Source organism: Panicum virgatum, chromosome 5K, assembly GCF_016808335.1.
Source record: "Panicum virgatum strain AP13 chromosome 5K, P.virgatum_v5, whole genome shotgun sequence".
In the NCBI taxonomy this organism is placed as follows: domain Eukaryota; kingdom Viridiplantae; phylum Streptophyta; class Magnoliopsida; order Poales; family Poaceae; genus Panicum; species Panicum virgatum.
The window spans coordinates 43,825,074-43,846,320 of NC_053140.1; the positions used below are offsets into that span (position 1 = coordinate 43,825,074).

General features: G+C 45.5%; 1 protein-coding gene across 1 annotated transcript; it reads left to right on the top strand.

Annotated features, from left to right (window-relative positions):
• Positions 1-14,812: 14,812 nt before the first annotated feature.
• Positions 14,813-18,316, top strand: LOC120707604. Its single transcript, XM_039992534.1, has one exon. It carries the CDS (start codon positions 14,997-14,999, stop codon positions 17,814-17,816), a length of 2,820 nt encoding a protein of 939 aa, XP_039848468.1. The 5' UTR covers positions 14,813-14,996; the 3' UTR covers positions 17,817-18,316.
• Positions 18,317-21,247: the final 2,931 nt, after the last annotated feature.

Below are 21,247 nucleotides of genomic sequence, written 5' to 3' on the forward strand. Positions count from 1 at the left end.
AATTGTGTAGGAGCTCCCTCGATTTGTGAAGTACTAGTGCTTAGACTTATGTGGCTTGGCATTAGAATTGTTACGAGAGCTCTTGCTAGTTTGGCACTGCATTTGCTTTGTGTAGGATCTTTTTGGAGGTGCTTTAGAGTCATAATTAGAGGGGTGAAGTCTTGGCTAAGCGAATAGTTTCAATTCCGCATAAGTTTTGGTTAGCCGGCACAATTAGTTTTAGAAAAGACTATTCACCCCCCTCTAGTCCGCCATCTCGACCCTACAAGTGGTATCAGAGCCAAAGTCTCTCATTTGTGGTCCTTACCGACCCGAGAGGATGGCGACTTATGTGCTAGATGTTGAGTGTCCACATATTTTTGATGGCACACATTTTGCACGGTGCAAAATTAGATGATATGCAATTTTAAATTTATTTGCCCTCAAATGTGGTGGATGGGGGATGTAGGTTTTTCTCATGTGTTAGATGAAGGAAATCTAACTCCAACACAAGAGAAATGACTAGATCTAGACATCCAAGCTACTAACATCTTGTTTAGATCTTTGCATAATTGCATTCTTGGTGAGATCATGGACAAGGAAACCGCCCATGAGATTTTAAGTTACTAACATCTTGTTTAGATCTTTGCATAATTGCATTCTTGGTGAGATCATGGACAAGGAAACCGCCCATGAGATTTTAAGTTATCTAAATGAGAAATATGGAGTGTCCTCCGATGATCATGATGATTATAAGACCAAGGAAGAAGTGCATGAGGATGATGAGCACATCCATGACATGGTGGTTGTGGAAGATTGCTCCACCTCATGGTCAAGTGATAATGATGATAATCAATCTACAATAAGTTCACTTGACATGATTGATGATGATGATGATTCAAGTGTTGCAAATTATGATTCTACTCCAAGCACACTTGATGATCAAGTTGGCTCATGCACGGATGATATTGCTACGTCAAGCTCATCTCCATCGTCACATTGCTTCATGTTACAAGGTGACACAAAAGGTATCAAATTGCAATGTGATTGATCTTAATTCATATGATGAGCTTTTGAGTAGATATGCTAGCTTGACCAAATTATTTGAGGAAGTGTTAACCAAAACAATCAAATTTGAAAAAGAAAACTCTTTTGTCAAAGACACATGTGAACAACAAAAGTATCTACTTTATGTCATAAGTTGTTCCCATGAGGAGCTAAAATTGACTCATGAGGAGCTTAGTGTTGCTCATGAGAATTTGGTACTAGACTATGCTTTACTCACTAGCAAGCTTTCTAGTAAAGTAATTAAAACTAGTGAGAGCTCATCACATGGGTCAAAAGATCAATTGCAAAATGTTGCTAACCCTTGTGATGTAGGCAAGAAACATGTATCCACCTCATGTGATGATTTATTGTCTATACCATGTACTTCACATATATATGCTTGTTCTTCTTCTACTATGCAATATGAGACTAACCTTGTAGAAAAAAACAAAGAGCTCCAAAGTCAAGTGAAGTATTTGAGCAACAAGATAGAGAGATGGACAAAATCGAAAGTCACACTTGAAAGCATAATAAAAAACCAAAGAAGCTTCGGTGACATGAGTGGCATTGGTTCCAACAAGAGTAAAGTAAAAGGCAAGAAATGGGGCAAGAATAAATATAATAGGAAGATGAAGAAGCAAGAAGAAATAAAGCTATCTCATTTCATGTGCTTTCAATGCCATGAGATGGGACACTTTGCAAATGGTTGCCCCAACAAAGAAAAGCTCAAGTTGAAGAAGGAAGAAGAGAAGCTTAAACATGTCAAATGCTTCAAGTGCCGCACTTGGGGTCACCTCACCTCAATGTGCCCAACCAAGCAATTGGTGAAGCAACAAGAACCTCAACCAAAGCCACAAGTTGAGCAAGAGAAGGTACCCCAACCTCAAGTCAAGATCAACCATGATGATCAAGTTGATGACTTGAAGATGATGAAAAAGAGAACAAGAAGGGGTGGCAAGGCAAGAGCAAGGCATCCAACTCACATTCAAGATGCCAAGATGTTTAGCAAGAACAAGATCCAAGAGAAGAATCCACATGCTCACATCAAGTGCCATAGTTGTGCAATATTGGGTCACCTAGCTTCGGGTTGCCCAAACAAGCTTGTGAAGAAGGCTCAAGCAAACAATGAGAAACAAGACAATGACAAGCATCAAATGAGTAAGTAAGAAAAGGCTCAACAAAAGAGAATATGCTACTTATGCCGGGAAATGGGACACATGGCTTATTCATGTCCCTTAGGTAACAATTCTAAGTCTATTTTAATTGATGCAAATATTATGCTTAGAAAGGATGGTAATGGTACCTCATTTGTTACTATTAAAAAACATCCCGCTATTCATACTAAGGCATTGCCAAAGTATGTTACTCCTAACTTGAGAGGACCCAACCTAATTTGGGTACCATCAAAACGTGGATGAATGTGTGTAGGTACCAAAGGCATTGGAAGCTTGATTCAAATTAAATTCTTATTTTTGATCTTATGATTGAATAAAGGAATTGAAGTTTTCTTTGCATATATACAACCCAATACCAAGTCAAAACAATGAAGTCCAAGTGCTACAACATACAAGTATCTTATTCTTGTTGTGAGAAATTCATTGGAAATATTTGATGGCTTGCAAACTTATTTGTGTTAAATCTTACTTTTGGATGAAAAATCTTTTTGCAAATTGAAAAATGAGCTAAATGTCTTTTACTTCTCAAATGTGGCTTAAAAACTAGTACATATGACATTTGGTTCTTATGTGCACTCTCTGCGTCAAATTTTTGATTTTTCAAAGCTTTTATGGGCTATTTATGAGTTTCCTTGATTTTACTTGTTTTATTTTTGATTTCTCATTCTTACTCACTCATTTGAGTCTTTGGATGGTGTTCATGCTAGTTTTGAGATTTTTGGAATTTTATTTGAGCAATAATCCCAATTCAAAGTTGAAATTGTGAAAGTAGGCAAAATTCTGGGCTGTCTGAAATTTGGTAGCGCGGACGGTCCGCGTGTAAGAGGCGGGCGGTCCGCCATTCATGAAGTGTTTCACCAGAGGCTCTGATCAACAGAAAATTGCAGCGCGGACAGTCCGCCCATGGACCGCGGATGGTCTGCCCGATGCAGCGGTAAGCTTCGGTTACACCGATGATGTGTCCACTATGCAAGCGCGGACGGTCCGCCAAGTATCCGCGGACGGTCCGCCTGAGATAAGTTGAATCTGCTCAGAAACAAACTCTACTCTGTCCAAATCAGAATGTAAACAGCAGACAGTCCGCCCAAGGCAAGCGGACCGTCCGCTCTTGCTGTTTTCAGGAGGATCCTGGCAGCTAGACTTATCATGAGCTACAAAGGTCCTCAAGTTGGAATCATCTTTACAAGTGACTGAAGAACCTAGGTTTGGTTTTGAAATGATCTATAAGCATGACGAGTATTGGGTACAAGGCCATTTGATTGAGAAGTATTTTTGGCACACTTTTGGTACTCAAGTTGAGAATCAAGACCAACCTCAAGTAGAAAGAAAAGGACTTAGAGCAGATTCCAAAATTGCTCATTATGACAAGTCCATTGTTTGACCAATCAACTAAATTCATTTCAAGTGAGTGTCAAGAATGGTTCTTGGAGAGATCACTTCTCTCTGGAGAGAGGCGAGCCGCCCAAGAGTGGGATTGACAAGCAAGGTGCTTGGAAGGCCAACATAGAAGTGGTTATCTAGAGTCATTGTAGATGCTTAGTTGAAGATATCAAATGGGTTGATCAAGAAAAGCAAGCAACACCCAAAGTAGAGAGATTCATGAAAATTCAAGTGATATTCAAATGGTATTCTCTCATGCAAGCAAAAATCAAAGAGATGAAGCAAGCCAACCACAAGAAGATAGTGCATTTGATGATAAGTGGTATTCATTCTATATGGGTGAAGAATGGTTTTCATATTGGTATTCATTGTCTTCACCAAGCTATTATAATTGGACTTCATGATGCTATTTGGAAAGCTAAATTGGAATCTAATGACTATCCTCTAATCCAACATAGCAAGGTGAAATTGCTTGACATATGCATTCATACTATGCTAAGGACATGATTAGTGCATATAGTCATATATAGTGATCATTCATGAAAAATAAAATAATTTTAAATGTTTTATGACGCCACTATTGCTTCTATGCTTGATATGATCTAGTGGTAACATATGACATGTTCATGAGCTAGTAAACCCAAGTAGTTGATCTAGAAAATGAGCTTTCAAGTGTTTAACTCAACATTGTCAAGATAACCCTTAGAATGAGGTGTGTAGAAGCTTGTCATTGGTTCAAACTGAGTTGAATTATTTGGGCAAGTAGTCTAGATCAAGTCAAAGAGAAAGAAGCTCATGGAAACAATCTCGTTCAAGAATTGATTATCAAAGTCAAATTCAACAAAGTGGTCCATCATGATTTTACAAGTGATACTAGATTCAATAAAAGGTATATCATTGTATCTCTACAAGTGATATATATGGTCATACAAGTGGTATTCATTCAAGTAGATCTAATGCAACAATGGTGGTTCCACAAGTGATCCTCAACTTTAAGTGATCAATTCAAATCAAGAAAGCTACCCTCATCAAGAAGAGCTCAAGATTCAAGTAGATTGACAAACACTTTGACATAGGGGAGGAGCCCCACTACAAGGTATCAAGGTCAAGAATCCTACTAGTGTCCTACATGTGGCATTTCAAGGTGGTCTTCATGCTTCCACATGTTGTTGTTACAAGTGGTGTCAATTCCAATCAACTTGAAAGTATCCATCAAAAATGAAGATTCAAGACTCAACCATCTACCCAAGTCCAACTCTTTGTATCAAACCACAAGCGCTTTATATGATTGCCTACAAGGGGTATTCAAGTGGTAACCCTACAAATACAAGAGGTACAACTTCAAGTGGTAGCCATTGATCTTCACATGGAAAATTTCATGTGGTTTCGGCCTTTTTTATGGTCATTGATGACAAAGGGGGAGAGGAATGAACAAAGATATGAATTATCCTTGGATGACAAAGGGGGAGATGAGATGAGAGTGCGATCATGGACATGGATCAAGAGGAGCAATATTTGGATGACAAAGGGGGAGATGAGATGAGAGTGCGATCATGGACATGGATCAAGAGGAGCAATATTGAGGAGGATCAATATTCTTGGACAAGAGGAGCACACAAGTAGGGGGAGCAAGCTCATGAACTTTTGTTTGCAACTTGTTTGTTTGCATTTGATATGTGCATATTCATGTGCTTGCTTGCATTTGCATAAGTTTTAAAATTTATATATGCATTGCTTGTGTGTGATGTATGCTAGTCATATAACTTGATTGATGATTTGATAACTAGCATGCATAGATTGTAGCTAGGCATTTTTTTTACAAGTGAATCAAGAGCCTTGCTAATATTGTTGATCTCATGAGGTTTATCCTATATACCTTAGCATCACTTAGTAGTGATAACAATCCCACAAATTTCATATTTATGCATGTGTGTGAGTTTAAAACCAAATCTCTTGAGCACACATGTAGGGGGGTTATCACTACCAAGTTGGATTTTTATGGTGCTTATCCAATCTTTTACAAGTGGTGTTAATGGTGGATAAGAAACATAAAATCCAAACCAAGTTAGCTATTTACACGTGTGTGAAGTGCTAGCTTGGAATATGCTTAATTTCCATATCTTTGTAGAGTTGTCATCAATTACCAAAAAGGGGGAGATTGAAAGGCCCTTGTTTAGTTTGGGTAATTGAGTGACAACTTAGGTGGACTAATAAGTGTTTATGTTGAGATACACAGGAGATTAGTCCACACAAAGACACTAGTATGAGCAACATGTGCCATGGAGGAGAAATGACTAAGGATTGATGCCATGCTCATATAGTGTGATCGAGGAGCTCATTGCATATGAGACATGACATGGAGTTATGTGACCAAAGTGGAGAAGATTAAGACAAGGCTTGGCTTGATGGACCGGTTGCAATGGAGAAGGGCAAGTCAAGGCTTTGAAGCGAGGGACCGCGAGGCGGTGAAGCTTGGGCAAGATTTGGCGCCGATGTACCGAGGCAACGGTGAAGAGCGAGCAAGGTCAAGATCGATGAACCAAAGAGGTCATGTGATAATATGGAGTGGATCATATCATTTAAGAAAGATCAAGCCAAGTGTTGACTCATGATAATGATCAAAAGGCTTGATGGAGTTTGGTGCTTGTGTGGCATCAATATTTGGGAAGATGAAATGGAATGCGCAAGGCAAATGTATGACTTGTAGGGCATTTCATTTCACCGGTCAAAGGTTGTGTAGAGAAGTGCATGACCGGATTTAGGATAGATGGTCGTACTATCAAGAGGGGCAAACTTGTTTGCATATCGGTCATCTAGTACCACTTGAGCGATCTAATATTGCGATGTTGCTAGGATCGAGTGGCGTGGTGAGATCAAGTGAAAATCCTTTGAAAACATTTGTGAAATGCTAACACACATGCACATGGTGTTGTTCACGTGGTGTTGTTGGCACATTTGCAAAGGAGAAAGAGTTAGAGTTGATGTTTATCAACTTGGGGAAGCAAGAAAGGCTTTTCGGTGTTCTTCGGAGATTAGGTTGGCTCTTGGAGTGAAATACTGCTTTGATCCATTGTGTTTTGGATCAAATATTCAGTTGGGTTGTGTAGCCCTCTGAATAAGCTTTCCATCGAGTCCAAGATCACCAAATTTGGACATTGGAGCTAAGAGTTATGGCCGTTTTACCGAGGTACATTTCTGTTGGAAATAGACCTGCGGACGGTCCGCTTCTTGGGGGCGGACGGTCCGCCGTTATCTCGGATGAGCTCGAACAGAACCGTTTTTGGCTCTGTTGGTGGTCCAAATTGAACTGCGGACCGTCCGATCCATGGGGGCGGACGGTCCGCCTTTAAAAGCTGAAACGGGCGCAGAAACTTGGTAGTTCTGTCTTGGGTGTCCAAATTGTACTGCGGACGGTCCAGTCCTTGGGTGCGGACGGTCCGCCTCCTACTGAAAATTCTGAGACAGAAACACTGTGGTTTCTGTGTGCTCACTTTTTGAACTGCGGACGGTCCGCCCCTGGGGAGCGGACAGTCGGCCGGTCACTTCCAGATTTAGTCAGAGACGTTTGCAAATCGGTTGGTTCGAAGTTTTGAACCGCGGACGGTCCGCCCCGGGGGTGCGAACAGTCCACCAGGGGCTCTAACGGTCGACTCTGACACATAATCATTGCAGTTCTAGCTGTTGGTTTTGAATGGCTGACGGTCCGGTCTCTGTGAGGCGGACAATCCGCGAAAACTCTGTTTTCACGGGATTTGAGTGTAACGGCGAGTTTGGGGCCTCCCTCTATAAATAGAGGGTGTGGCCGGCCATTTGAGGTGGCTGAGCACCTTGGGGACTTGGTGTCCATGTGTGAGAGTGCTTGAGAGCCCTCTACTCACTCTAACTTGATAGTAATCATCCGATCGAGTGAGAGAGCGGTTCTAGTGCGATTGCTTTGAGAGATTGCATCGAGTGGCACTAGGTGATCGTGTTGCAAGCCGGTGTGCTTGTTACTCTTGGAGGTTGCCACCTCCTAGACGGCTTGGTGGCAAGAGGCTCCGTTGAAGCCCGCAAGAAGATTGTGCGGTGCTCCGGAGAAGAGATTGTGAGGGGTATTGTGCTCACCCCGCGGGAGCCGCGAAGAGCAACTCTAGTTGAGCGAAACGTGAAGAGCAACAAGTGGTTCGGCCGGATCATGTGCTAGAGCTCGGTGTGAGCACTCCACGTGGGAGAGTGTGACTTGAGAGTCACCACTAGCAAGAGGATCGGCGGCAACCTTGGAGCTTGTCTCAACGGGGATTAGCTTGGTGGAAACCAAGTGAACCTCGGGATAAGAATCACCGTGTCAATTTTGTCTACTCTTCTCGGTGGTTTGCATTCTCCAAATCACAAGCCTTGTATTTACATTCATCTATATCTTGTGCTTGTGTAGTTGCTCTCTAGTGTAACTAGTTAGCTTGTGTAGCTTAATTAGTTGCTCTTACTTAGATTGTGTAGCTAAGCAAGTTGAGCTCTTGGATTTGGACTGTGTATCCTTGTCCTTGAGCATCTAGTGAGTTTAGGTTTGGCTTTGTGCTTTTGCTCATTAGAATTGTGTAGGAGCTCCCCCGGTTTGTGAAGTACTAGTGCTTAGACTTATGTGGCTTGGCATTAGAATTGTTAGGAGAGCTCTTGCTAGCTTGGCACTCCATTTGTTTTGTGTAGGATCTTTTTGGAGGTGCTTTAGAGTCATAATTAGAGGGGTGAAGTCTTGGCTAAGCGAATAGTTTCAATTCCGCATAAATTTCGGTTAGCCGGCGCAATTAGTTTTAGAAAGGACTATTCACCCCCTCTAGTCCGCCATCTCGACCCTACACCCCTTCTGTTTCAAAATACTCCCTTAGTTTTTATTTACATGTCATATTATGTTTGTCCTAAGTCAAATCTAGCTAACATTGACCATGTGTATAAAAAAATATAACAATAACTATACTCAACATATGCACCATCAGCATATATTTCAAAGTGGATTCAATAAAATAAATTTAGTATTGTAAATATTATTTTTTCTATGAATTTGGTCAAAGTTAGTCTAATTTGACTTAGGACAAACCTAATATGTCATCCAAATAAAAACAGAGGGAGTATAAGTCATTTCAACTTTCTTGAAGAGTCAAAGCATCTCATGTTTGACCAAAATTATACAACAAATTACTAACATTAATGATACCAAATAAGTACCATTAGTTTTTTCATTAAATATGTTTTCACAGATATCTACTCAGTATCATAAACTTTTGTAATCCCAATTTATAATTTTGGTCAAACATAAAATGGTTCATCTCTCTAAGAAAGTTGGAATGTCTTATAATTTAGAACCGAGGGAGTATTATACAAGTTTACTTGCTTCGTTTTTATGAACTCCATCAAGAGAAGCACTTTGTTGCTTTGATTACCCGTGTCTACGTGCACACGGTCGACTGGCTATTGCCTTGAAGGAAACATGGCACCTCAGCCCTTTTTGCTTAGCTCTTCCTCTCGCTAGTCCTGCCTGCTGCTCCTCCTCTACATAGTATGTTGTGGCCTTGTGCTCACTGGCTCACCCAGACGATGCCATTGCTTTTTTTATCATCTATTGTTGTTGTGCTGCAGAGCATGATCTGGCTCGTGGCGAGTATTTGCTCGATCTAGATGCTGATGCCGTTGGTTCAAGAAATTATTCCATCAATTCCTGCAATGCTACTCAATTTCACCAAACAAAGTGCTTTCTCAGTGATCTTCTAGCATCTACATTTTTTCATCTCATATTCGTCCTTCTGCTTGGGCGTCTATTGTTGCTGAGCTAAGACACCATAAAAATAAATCTAGCTAGATGCTTTGCTTTCTCTCATCATTATATCCAATCACGATCTCGTTACTGGTTAAATTGGACTGTCGGATAATAGACATCATGTTTAGACGCCTCTAAAGCATTTAGCCAAAGTGACATATATTCGTCACCTAGATCGATGGACGAAGGAGACGTTACCAAATTTACTGATGTCATCAAAGAATTTGATACCATGACACATCTGGTATGTCTAGTTGCTCAGAGCACCTCCGTATGCTCCTCCCCCCTCCTGTTTTTGTTGTTGCTGATTGCATCGAATTGCCTTGGATTTAAGATGAATTGAGCTCCATCTACCCCTTGAATTTAAGATGAATTGAGCTCCATCTGCCCATATCGGACTGCTCTTTATATTAAATAAAGATCAATTTACTTTTTTTTTGAAGAAACAGGAGGGGCAAGATGCCCCTACTGGTTAATATATTAAATATAAGATTTTTTAAAAAAAACTGAAGACAATATTTACTTTTTAAATATTAGAGACAAATTGAATACCAAAGCCAAATGAAGACAATATTAGAGACCAAATGAGGATGACAGGACAGTGTAGTGGGTACGGCGAGCTCCTAGAAAGTTGCAACAAACTGAAGGTTGTGTTTAGTTCGTGAAAAAGTTTGGGTTTTGATACTGTAGCACATTTCGTTGTTACTTGACAAATAATATCTAATTATGGACTAATTAGGTTTAAAAGATTCATCTTATGCTAATCAGTTAGACTGTATAATTAGTTATTTATTTCAACTGCATTTAATGCTTTATGCATGTGTCCAAAAATTCGATGTGATGGGTACTGTAGAATTTTTTTTAGAAACTAAACAGGGCCTAAACGAAGCAAGTAATCTTTATGGCTGGTTTGATCAATTTATTAAATATAAATATATTTACTTTTAACAATAGACTTTTAACGCTGCAAAAACAATGCAGTCCGTGTGATGTTTCCTTTTTTTATACTGTCAACAAACGGGAGCATGTTACCTTTATTAATGGAGTCCTAGTACCAATGCACTTTTAACATCGTGAAAACAATGCAATCCCAGTGAAAGCAATGCAATCCTAGTCAATAGGAAATATTATTATTTGGATTTTAATATGATATAAATTCTTTAGAATAATATACACCATCAGATCTTCATAAAATCCAACGGTGTATATCCTTCTATTTTTTGAATTAACGTGGGAATTTCTAGACTCTCTCGACGAACGTGGTGGCTTTTTTTAACACTATTGTATTAAGATAATAGATTTTCCCAACTTTCAGTGTTGAATTCTGATATGGATTTTTCAGATGGAGTTTTGTAATTGTGAGATACAACAATTTTCAATGATTTTTGGAATTTGAAGTTAATTTAGAGTGAGCCAAGTTTTTAAATTTAACCCTGATTTTATTAGTTGTAAACCTAATTAGTTGTAAACCTAATTTTATATTAATTTAGAGCGAGCCAAGTTAATTTATTAATTGTAAATTTAATTTTATATTAATTCTAAATAATCTGTGAAGAAGCATATGTTGATAGGCTAGTAGAATAAAATAGTAAAGAAAACCGCACGAAAGGAGCGTTGCATGTCAGGAGCTATGGAACCAGATATTTGTCAACTAGTCCCTTCAGTATTTGCAATTTTTACTGTCAATTCGTAGCAGATTCATAAAAACTCTAAATGGCTGGCGTTTACTTTGACAAGTGTGGGTTTGTCAAATTATTGGTGCACTTTGTCTTCCATGCAGGAATGCGGTGAGAGGACTCAGTAGTCCTCCTCTGAATATTCTGAACTGTACTAGCAGCATATCAGTATTCCGTATATGTTCCCCGTGATGTAGACCACAATGATCTTAAAAAAATTGACATCAAATGACAATCTTTTCTTCCTATCAATTGAATGCCAGTGGTCTATGGCTCTGTTTATTTCCGCGTTCGCTTCGCTTATGAGCCAAATAAGCGGAATAAACCCACCAAACAGCTTGCGTTGAACGCGCGTTGCACAGCCGCCGGCCATTGAAAATCGCAAAGATTGAACTGCGTGGCCCATAATCGCAGAAGCGGGTCGGGAGCTGCGTCGCGCTTGTTTCCCTCTCGCTTATCAGGCTCGCCGTCCCAAACAGAGCCTATACTCTACCACACCCTTCAGCTCCACATTGTTGACTAGCCGAGTACCTCGGACCACATATAGTGTCTTTGCTATTGTGCTCACATTCACACCCTCAGAAAGCCAGTGGCTATTCAACAAGTTCCATTCGAGCGCAGTGTGTGCGTGCGCCAGATCCAACGCCGTGGAGAAGCGAGAATAGCCAGGGAGCAATGGAGCATGCCTAGCCTCGCCACGGCTTAACCAGATATTAGGCAACCTAGTATATGGATTTATGACCAAAGAGATAGTGAAAAAAAAACTTTCTAATACCTTCCCTGAATTTTTAAAAAGCTAAAAAATTTTTGGCCTTGCTAAATCGCCGAATCAAGTATGAACCAAATATAGTTTAGTTGGTTTGGTTTCTTGTGCAATGAAACTTGTCCGCGTGAGTTCAAGTCCCCGACTGTTGCTCATATTTATCGCTAATTATCCTTTCGATGGTATAGTTGTTCGCAGGCAGTTAAAAAGTATGTGTGTGCGTGCATATAAGTATAGAAAATAACTAACCTCTAGCCTCATAGTTAACGGAGCATACAAGTCTGCAAAATAAACTAACCTCTACCTTCATAGTTAAGGTTGCTAAATGAGGCTTTTTTTTCAAACAATATAGGACTAACTTAAATTGTGGTGGCTGGAAGGTAAATCCTTCCCACTCACCCAATGTGCAAGGCCTTGCTGCTAGTCATACGTGCTAGCATGGACTCGAGTAGGGATGGATTCGGATTGAATATGTATGGAATCGAATTTTGATGACACATTTTACCATAGTTTGATTGGAATTCAAATACAAATATTATTATTATCGGATATGAATACAAACCGAATAGCTCAAATTCGGATACCTTCACAATTTAGAAGATAGCACCATCACAAGTATCGATTTATTTCATCAATGAATTTGTAATAGATGAAAACCAATGTACAAGATTACTAGTAGGGACTAAAGGATGAGTATATAGCACATGTACAGAAAGATAGCTAATAAAAAATAACATACTTATCAACAGTTTTTTAAATAATTAAATATATTAAAATAATTATAATATAAATGAAATAAATAAATAAATGGTGTACATCATTAGTAAGTAATAACAGAGATAATTTTTTTATGGTTTCATTAGGTACTTTTTCTTTGCGGATATAGATAATATATTGAATTTCCAAAACATCCATTTAGCATCCATATTAACATCATATTTGATATCTAGGTGATGTAAGTGTCAGATAGTAGAATAAAAAAACTAGCTAGCACTACTACAAGAAGCATTTTTAGGAGGCGGGTAAAAAAGTATTTTTAGGGACAGTTTGATATCTCCTCCTAGTTCTCGCAGCTAAAAATTCATTTTTAGGGGCGGGTGATGCTACATCCCGCCCCTAAAAATATTTTTTTACTTTATCCAAAAATTCATTTAAATCTTTACATATAGCAAAAAAAGTTACACTATAGTCATTGTGAACTATAGAAACATAAAATATACCAAGTATATTTCAGTGTATATAAATATTAAGATTGTGAAAATTTTAAAATATGACTTAAGTTTTATAAGATACTATATAGTTATAGATATTAGAGAACTTATAATAATTTTTTGGACCATTAAATGACCTCAAATAAAAAGTTATCAACTACAAAATTTCGGTGTCATTCTCTACAGTTTTGATATAAAGTTCGACTTCATATGAAAACATATAAAAAAGTTACGAATTTTTTTAGCGTGAGACCAACCCTAAAAATGGTGGTATTTTTAAGGACGGGTGACAGGATCACTCACTTCTAAAAATGGTGGCCATTTTCAGGGACGGCCCGTGTACGCCGCCCGCCTTTAGAAATGTATTTTTAGAAGCGGGTCGGTTGCTACAGTAGCCGCACTCTCTTTGTAGCAATGGCTCACATTTTGACCCGTCCCTAAGAAGAAAATGGGACGTTGCTATTGAGGCCTTGTTTAGTTGCCTTCAAAATTCCAAAGCTTTACAAGATTCTCCATCACATCGAATATTTCAACGCATGCATGAAGTATTAGATGTAGCTAAACAAAATAACTAATTACAAAGTTTGTCTATAATTTGCGAGACGAATCTTTTGAGCCTAATTAACTCATGACGGGATAATAATTACCAAATACAAACGAAAGTGCTACAGTACTTTACACCCAAAATTTACACATCTAAATAGGGCTTGAATCGTTTTTTAGTAGTGTAGACGTGTCATTTGCGGGTCTTTCTAATTCGCGCGCGCGTGTCATGAGCTGTCCGATCAAACCACCCACCGCATTACCCGCTGGGCGGCTCCCCTCCCGGGCTCCCCGTGGTCCGCACACTCACTAGTACAGTAGTACCCACTGCGGACCCCATTCGAGTGTCGGACTGAGGCCATGCACGCCGTGGCCCTTTGTTCTCTTTTATCCCTCCAAACAAAATATATATACGAATAAAAATATAAAACCAAAATTTGTCAATATAAATTATAAAAAAATATATGTAAAGATGAATCATTAAAAACAATTATAAAATAAAAAATTATATACATCATTTACTAAAAATTGTAAAAATATAAATTCACATATAAACAATATGTTCATAAATTATGCATGAAGCACAAAAATATTTGCATAAATTGCATGACATAAAATTTATGTGCATAAATTGTACTACAAAAATTATGCACATAGACTCCTGTTCATAAGTTATGCAAATAAAAAAAACATAAATTGTATGCACACGTTATATGAAACAAAAATTTATGTTCATAAGTTTACAAAAACACAGACTCATGTTCATAAGTTGTGCAAAATAAAAAAGCATAAAATTGTATTCACACATTATATGAAAACAAAATTTATGTTCGTAAGTTGTGTATTTACAAAATGTTGTGAAGTAAAATATTAAGGAACAAAAAATCTAATAAAAAAGAAAAGAAAAAGTCATGGTCGGATTACCGCTTGTGCCGGCTACTGCTGGCTGTTGGTTCACGCGGAGAAGGGAAATGAAAACTAATTAAAGTATGCATCACATCATATGTGGTGTGTGCATGCGTCTGCGCACCTGTCAGAAAAATCGAGCGCCCGCATGGCAGGCAACGCTCGCGCGTCCGATTGGATTTCCGGTCATTGGGGGGGGGGGGGGGGGGCACCTTGCTAGTTTATCGGTGATGTAAACAAACGATCCCACGACATTCCGTTTGCGAAGGGATTTTCGGAAACGGGTTCTCTCTGCCATTCGTCTGTTATCAGATTCAACCTGTTTAAACTCCTGCGGTCAAGTCAACAAACGATTTACGGGACATGGGAAGCTTCCTTCCTGGGCAGGTGTGTGTGAGTGGCAATTAGTGGGCCCGTCTTCACCAGCAGCAGATAATAATCCTGTGGGCTCTATGAGGTGAACTTGCAGCAAGACTTGCTATAAACACCACACCGCCACCGTAAGCATTGGCGAAACTCCCGACCAAAATGGCTTCTCACAACTTGGCTGTTTGCCGCCTCTGCTTCCTCTTCCTCCTCGTGTCCACCACGACCCTCTCCTCCGCCGCCTCTGACCCCTCCTCCCTCTGCACCATCCGCCCGTCCCATGCCCCCGAACGCATCCCGGCCGGCGATGAGGAGGCGCTCCCGCTCCTGCGCTCCTTGGAGCTCAGCGCCGCCTACTTCTTCGGAGGCGAAGACATCCACTTCACGAAAGACGAGAGCAACGCCACGTCCTACTCCTACGTCGCCCGCGCCTTCTCCTTGCTCCCTCTCCATGTCGATCGCACCACCGACCCCGCCCTCTTCCACGTCGCCGCCACCTTAACCCTTTCCGGCGGCCGCGACCTTGAATACATCGATTTGGGAGGCGGCCGGCGGCGCTACGTGGGTAGTCACACCGTCACCTTCTACCTGCACGGCTACTACTCCGCCGACTCCGCGGAGCTTTGCATGGCCGGCTCAGGCTCCTACCGCGAGGACGACGGCTCCAACGCGCGCCTCCTCGGCGTCGCCCTCCACCTCCTCGTCCCCAACCCGGCCAGCATCCTGGACCCCTTCGTCACCGGCCGCCTCAGGGGCGCCGGCTTCAAGACCATCTCCCTCGTCGCGTACGCCGAGGGCGACTACACCTACGGGGGCGGCGGCCAGAGCAGCGCCTCCTGCCCGCCGCGGCAGCCGTCTGCTGCTGCCCCGAGGCGCGGCGGCGACGACTTCTCCTGCGCGCACCTCCAGGGGCAGCTCGTGGGCCCGTACAAGCTGCAGCACGGCGGCGCGTCCACGTCGAGCTCCGGCACCGGCGCCCCTCCGCCGCTTCTAGATCCGCGGCTGCGGGCGCCGAGCATGCACGTCGGCCAGGTGCAGTGCGCCGCGGACGGCGCCGTGCGCGCGTACGCGGCGTTCTCCAACGGCACGGACACGGAGCGGCGGAGCAGGAGGCGGCGGCTTCAGCCAAGAGGGCGGCGCCCACCCTTCGTGGTCGGGGACGAGGTGGTCGTCGCCGAAGGGCGCTGGGATGCAGCTCGGCGCATGCTCTGCCTCCGGGCGTGCCGCGTGGTGCGCTCGGAGTCGGAGATGTCCGTGGCGGTGGACAAGGGGTGCGGCCTCGGCATGAGCTTCTGGTTCCCGGGAGTCTGGACGATCCGGGACCGGAGCGCCGTCGCCGGCGCGCTCTGGAACTCGACCCTGGCGGCGGCTGGCGGCACCAACGACGGCGGCTCCGGCGTGATACCGGTGTCCAGCGCCGGCGTCCACATCCATAGGAGTAACTTCTCAGACTTGAAGTACAGCTACAACGACACGTTGGTTGAGGCGGCGAGGAAGCGCTATCTCACCTCTGAGTTGAGCACTTCCAAGATGGCCATCAGCGGGTCGTTCATGCCCCCGAACTACACTCGCCATGACTTCGAGTTCAGATTCTACGACACCAAAGACAGTGGGCATGGAGACGCCTACCCGGTCGCCATCGGCTCGACGATCGTCTACGGCGATCAGCTGGTGGCCGACGATTCCTTCTCCCGGGACGCCGTGGTGGACCTGGAGAAGCACGAGCTGCTGCGCGTGAGCTACGAGATCAGTATACATCAAGTCATCCGACTCAAGAACCGGACGCGCCATGATCGAAACGCCTCGCCCATCTCCATTGAAGAGCGCAAGCTGACGGCGGAAGGTGTCTTCGATCCCAAGACGGGCATCCTGTGCATGATTGCCTGCCAAGAGCGCAACGGCTCGACGGACTGCGAGATCCTGATCACCGTCCACTTGGCCTCGCTGGACGCAACGGCACGCGCCCATGGAAGGGGAGCGATCAGCAGTCTCAGGAACAAGACGGCGGACCCTCTCTTCTTCGAGAAGATCGAGATCGTCCTGTACGGGATGTACAGAGGCCAGGTGGCCGAGTCGGTCTCGAGGATGGACCTAGAGAGCATCATGCTGGTGATATCCACGACGCTGCCGTGCGTCTTCGCCGTCCTGCAGATCTTCCACGTCAGGAGGAGGCCAGAGGCAGCCGCCGGCACGTCGATCACCATGCTCGTCGTCCTGGCGCTGGGGCACGTCGCCCCCCTGGTGGTCGGCTCCGAGGCGCTGTTCCTGAGCAGGAGGAGGCACTACGCCCCATTCCCGTTCGACAGCTACCTGCCGTACGAGCTGAGCCAGGCGATGATGAGGGCGCCCACCCTGATCGCCCTGCTGCTGCAGCTGCGCCTCATCCAGCTGGCCTGGTCGGCGCGGAGGAAGACGCCCGACGATGCCGGCCGGGGCGCGGCCGCCGCCGAGAGGCGCGCGCTCTGGCTGTGCGTGCCGGTGTACCTGGCCGGCGGGGCGCTGACCGTCGTGGCCCACGCGATGAGCGCCCGCTGCGAAGACTGCTCCCTCACCGTCCGCCTCGACCCGGAGCCGGCGACGCTGTGGGAGGACCTCGTGTCGTCCGCGGGGCTGGCGCTCGACGCGTTCCTGCTCCCGCAGGTCGCCATGAACGCGCTCGCCGGCCCGGCCGCCGGCGCCGGCAGGGTCCGGGCCCTCTCGCCGTGGTTCTACGCCGGCGGCACCGTTGTCCGGGCGCTGCCGCACGTGTACGACGTCGTCAGGGCCCGGGGCTACGTGCCGAGCCTGAGGCCGTCCTACGTCTACGCGAGCCCCCGGTACGACCGCTACGGCGTCGGCTGGGACGTCGCCGTGCCGTGCGCGGCGGCGCTGCTGGCCGTGCTGCTCTACCTGCAGCAGCGGGTCCGTCGTCCGGCGGCGGCGCCGCCTCTGTTCCCTTCACGGAGGAGGCAGGGCGAGTACGAGCTGGTCTCTAATCTTTAGCTCGAGGCCTTGCGCGAGCTCGACCCGTCACTGCTGCAGGTCAGGAGGGACGACCGGCCGGCCGCCGGTCTCGTGTGTCTGCTCCAATGTCCATCCATCGTCGTCGTCGTTACCACTGCGGCACGGCGCATTTCTCTGTCGCACCCGTATCTCGTCATGAATCTGCGCTGGCCAGTGGAGCACTGGTCGCGATGGCGCGTAAGATAATGTATTTTATTTTATTTTATTTTATTTTATTTTATTTTATTTCTCTCGAATAGCAGCTTCGTAATGAGAATCTCAATGGTTGACGTTTACTTTGAAAAGCTAGCAGTGGATCGGTAGCTTGGATTTTTCGCGCGAGCATTGCTAGTCACTCTCGTGGGTGCCATAATTTTTTCGTCCCACGCTTACCTTTCCTGTCTTCCCTGGCTGGACAGAGGTGTTAGTAGTGTACTGGTCTTCCTTGAATTTTCAAACCCTTCTAGCAGCTCTCGGTCTCATCATGGGAGACTCTTCAAGACTTCAAGCGTCGATATGTGCATAAGCTAGTCAGTATCATGGATTGTAATATCACATCATACTTTTTGTTCATATATTTTATCCAAGTACAGCACTTAGGGTGCCTTTGCTAAAACGAACTCCAAGGTGCTACAGCCAACTACGCCAAGGGAGGAGCCAACGGAGCTAGAAAAATGGTTCCTCCGGCTCTGTGCTACACTAGCGACCGGTACTGTGTGAGAATATGCTCCACTATAGCACGGAGTTAAAACGAACTCCGATGTGCTATAGCCAATTGCGCGAGGGGAGGAGCCGATAAAGCTGGAGAAAGTGGCTCCTCCGACTTCGTACTATATTAGTGATCGGTACTGTGTGAGAATGTGCTACACTATAGCACGGAGCAAAAACGAACTTCAAGGTGCTACAACCAACTACGCGAGAGGAGGAGCGGGCAGAGGTGGAAAAGTGGCTCCCCGGCTTTGTGCTACAGCAGTGTTACAATGAGCTACAGTAGATAAAGCCGATCGAAGCTGGAGGAGCCTGACCAAACGGAGCCTTAACCCCTGTTTGGATCTGGCTGCTAATTATACAATATTAAAATTATTACAAGTGGTTAAAAAAAACACACCCAACTATAGCTCGCAATAAATTACATACCAAGCTAATTAGAAGCTAGAGCTAATAGTTGGCCCTGAGCTATGCCAAACAGTTTTTTTTTTGGACTAGCTTCAGGCTTGAAGCCATTCATGAAGCTACCCATGTGCTTCCACTGACGGGGTGAAGTCACAAAACGTGGCTTCACCCAGTTTCACCAGGGAGAAGCTTTTTTGCCAAACATTTTTTAAAATAGTTTCAGTTTCGCCAGAGAAACTGCTTCACTAGCTATTTCAAAGGAAGCCGAAGCTATGCCGAACGGGGTCTAAATGCCCGCAGCTAACTTCAAAGGATAGCAAAAGGAGATATATAGCAGGTAAAATCTCAAGGTCCAACTCGACCCATCCGTGAGATATGAAATTGACGTGTACAAGAAAAGCTCCTATTTGGTTGTTGGCCAAAACTAATTCTAGTGGTAGATGTAGGCTGTAGCCTCCCACTACTCAAAACGCTAACCGCAGAGGCAGGCGCGCGCGTTCATGCATTGCAGTGGCTGGAGCCTCTAAGCTAGCCTCGACGCCTGCACACGGTCGGGCGCCGGAAAATAATATCAACCCGGCCGCGCGGTGACGCGCCGGTAGCGTGGCACGTCGTTGCATGGGATGGGGAAGTGGAGGAGGAGGACCGACCGTGACACGCACGGCACGGGCGGACGGGGAGGTGCGGAGCGGCCTCGCGCGGCGTTCTGTCCGTTTCAACGCGTTCTTGTTTCCATTCCATTCCGCTCCGATCCATCCCCGTTCTTGTTGACACGTAAAGAGAGGTGGCCGCAAGTCGTGGCTCGCGCAGCGTCGTCGTTGGCAGCGGCTGCCCCCCGGCCACGGCCAGCCCAATTTTATCTATCTATCTATCTATTTATTTATTTATTTATCTATCTATTTATTTTGAGTGGAGACCCGCCCAGACTTTAAAATGGCAACAGTGTAGCTAGCTTCTTTTGACCCCAGTTAGTAGTCAGAGAGCTAGGCTCACTACTAGAAAACAGGTCAAAGATCCCGACCAAAAGTGCCAGTTGTTTTTTCAACCGGTGCTAATGTGAGGCATCAACACCGGCAGCAGCAGCCGGTACTCGTAGCCTGTACCAGCCCGGCACTAGACATTGGGTACCTGGTCGTGGCATGACCCGATTCTAATGCTTCAACATGGGCACCGGGTAGTGCCAGAAACCGGTACCAAATGGAGAAGGCGACAAAGACACCGATTTGTGACATTGCCCGGTGCCTATTTTTCAGTCATTGGCACCGGGTGAACAAATACTCCGGCACCAAAAGATGTAGGCCCTCCCTTCTCGATACTTTTAAACCAGGCCGGCTCTTCTCATCTACTCCTATCTCTCTACCTCTCATTTCTCTACCTCTCCTCTCTCTCTCTATCTTATCATTTCTCACCTCGTGGGCGGCGCAGAGGCACGCACAGTGGCGCCGGCCTCGCAGGCGCGGGGTGGAGCGTGGCACACGCGCGGAGTAGGGCGCAGCCTCGCCGCCGCTGCCACTACGGGAGCAGGCCGCCGCAGCCGCCGCCGTGGTGGAGTGCGAGGGCCGCACCGCGAGCGTGAGGGCCGCACTGCCTCCGCCGTGGTGAAGCTCATGTATGGCCTGCATGGTGGCAGGCGAGAAGAGCAAGCTGTCCTGGGTGAAAAGGAAGCTGGGACCTAAACCTCCTCGGCACATAGATCCCCCGCGCGCGGAGGACTCTACCTCTCCCTACTCCGCCCACCCTCCTCGCCGCCGCGAAGAGGCTGCTCCTCCCTCGCCTCGCCTCGTGCTCTCCACCTTCCTACCTCGCTTCCTTCTCCGCGAGTCCTCCACGCTGCACGGCGTTAGCGCCGTCGCCTCCACCAAGCCCAGATCCGCTGCCCCAGGTACGTACGTGTCCGCTTACCCATGCGGGCTGACCCAAGTGGTGATGAGCGGCTGACCGATCCCGACACGCCTCGCTTCGCCTCTGCAGCGGGGAGGACGGAGCGCGAGGCAGGAGCGTGAGGAGCGTGCGAGTGGCCGCTGCGGCGGTCAAGGGAGGTGCGGGCCCGAGCGCGGCAGTAGGAGCGGCGACAGCCAAGGGAGGAGGGCGGATCTTGGCGGCGGAGCTCCGGGCCCGAGCGCGGCAGCAGGAGCGGCGGCCGGCACGAGTGGCTCGGAGCGTGGCAGCAGGAGCGGCGACGGCGACGGCGACGAGGCGAAGCTCCGGGCCCGAGCGCCGGCAGCAGGATGCCTGCTTATTTTTTTTGTTTGCCAAAAATGCTTTGATACCGGTTGTTCTTTCCAACCGGTACCAATGGATGCCTAAAGCACCGGGTG

Coding starts and splice junctions, on each gene's coding strand:
- LOC120707604 (XM_039992534.1), top strand. CDS start 14,997: ATGGCTTCTCACAACTTGGCTGTTTGCCGCCTCTGCTTCCTCTTCCTC.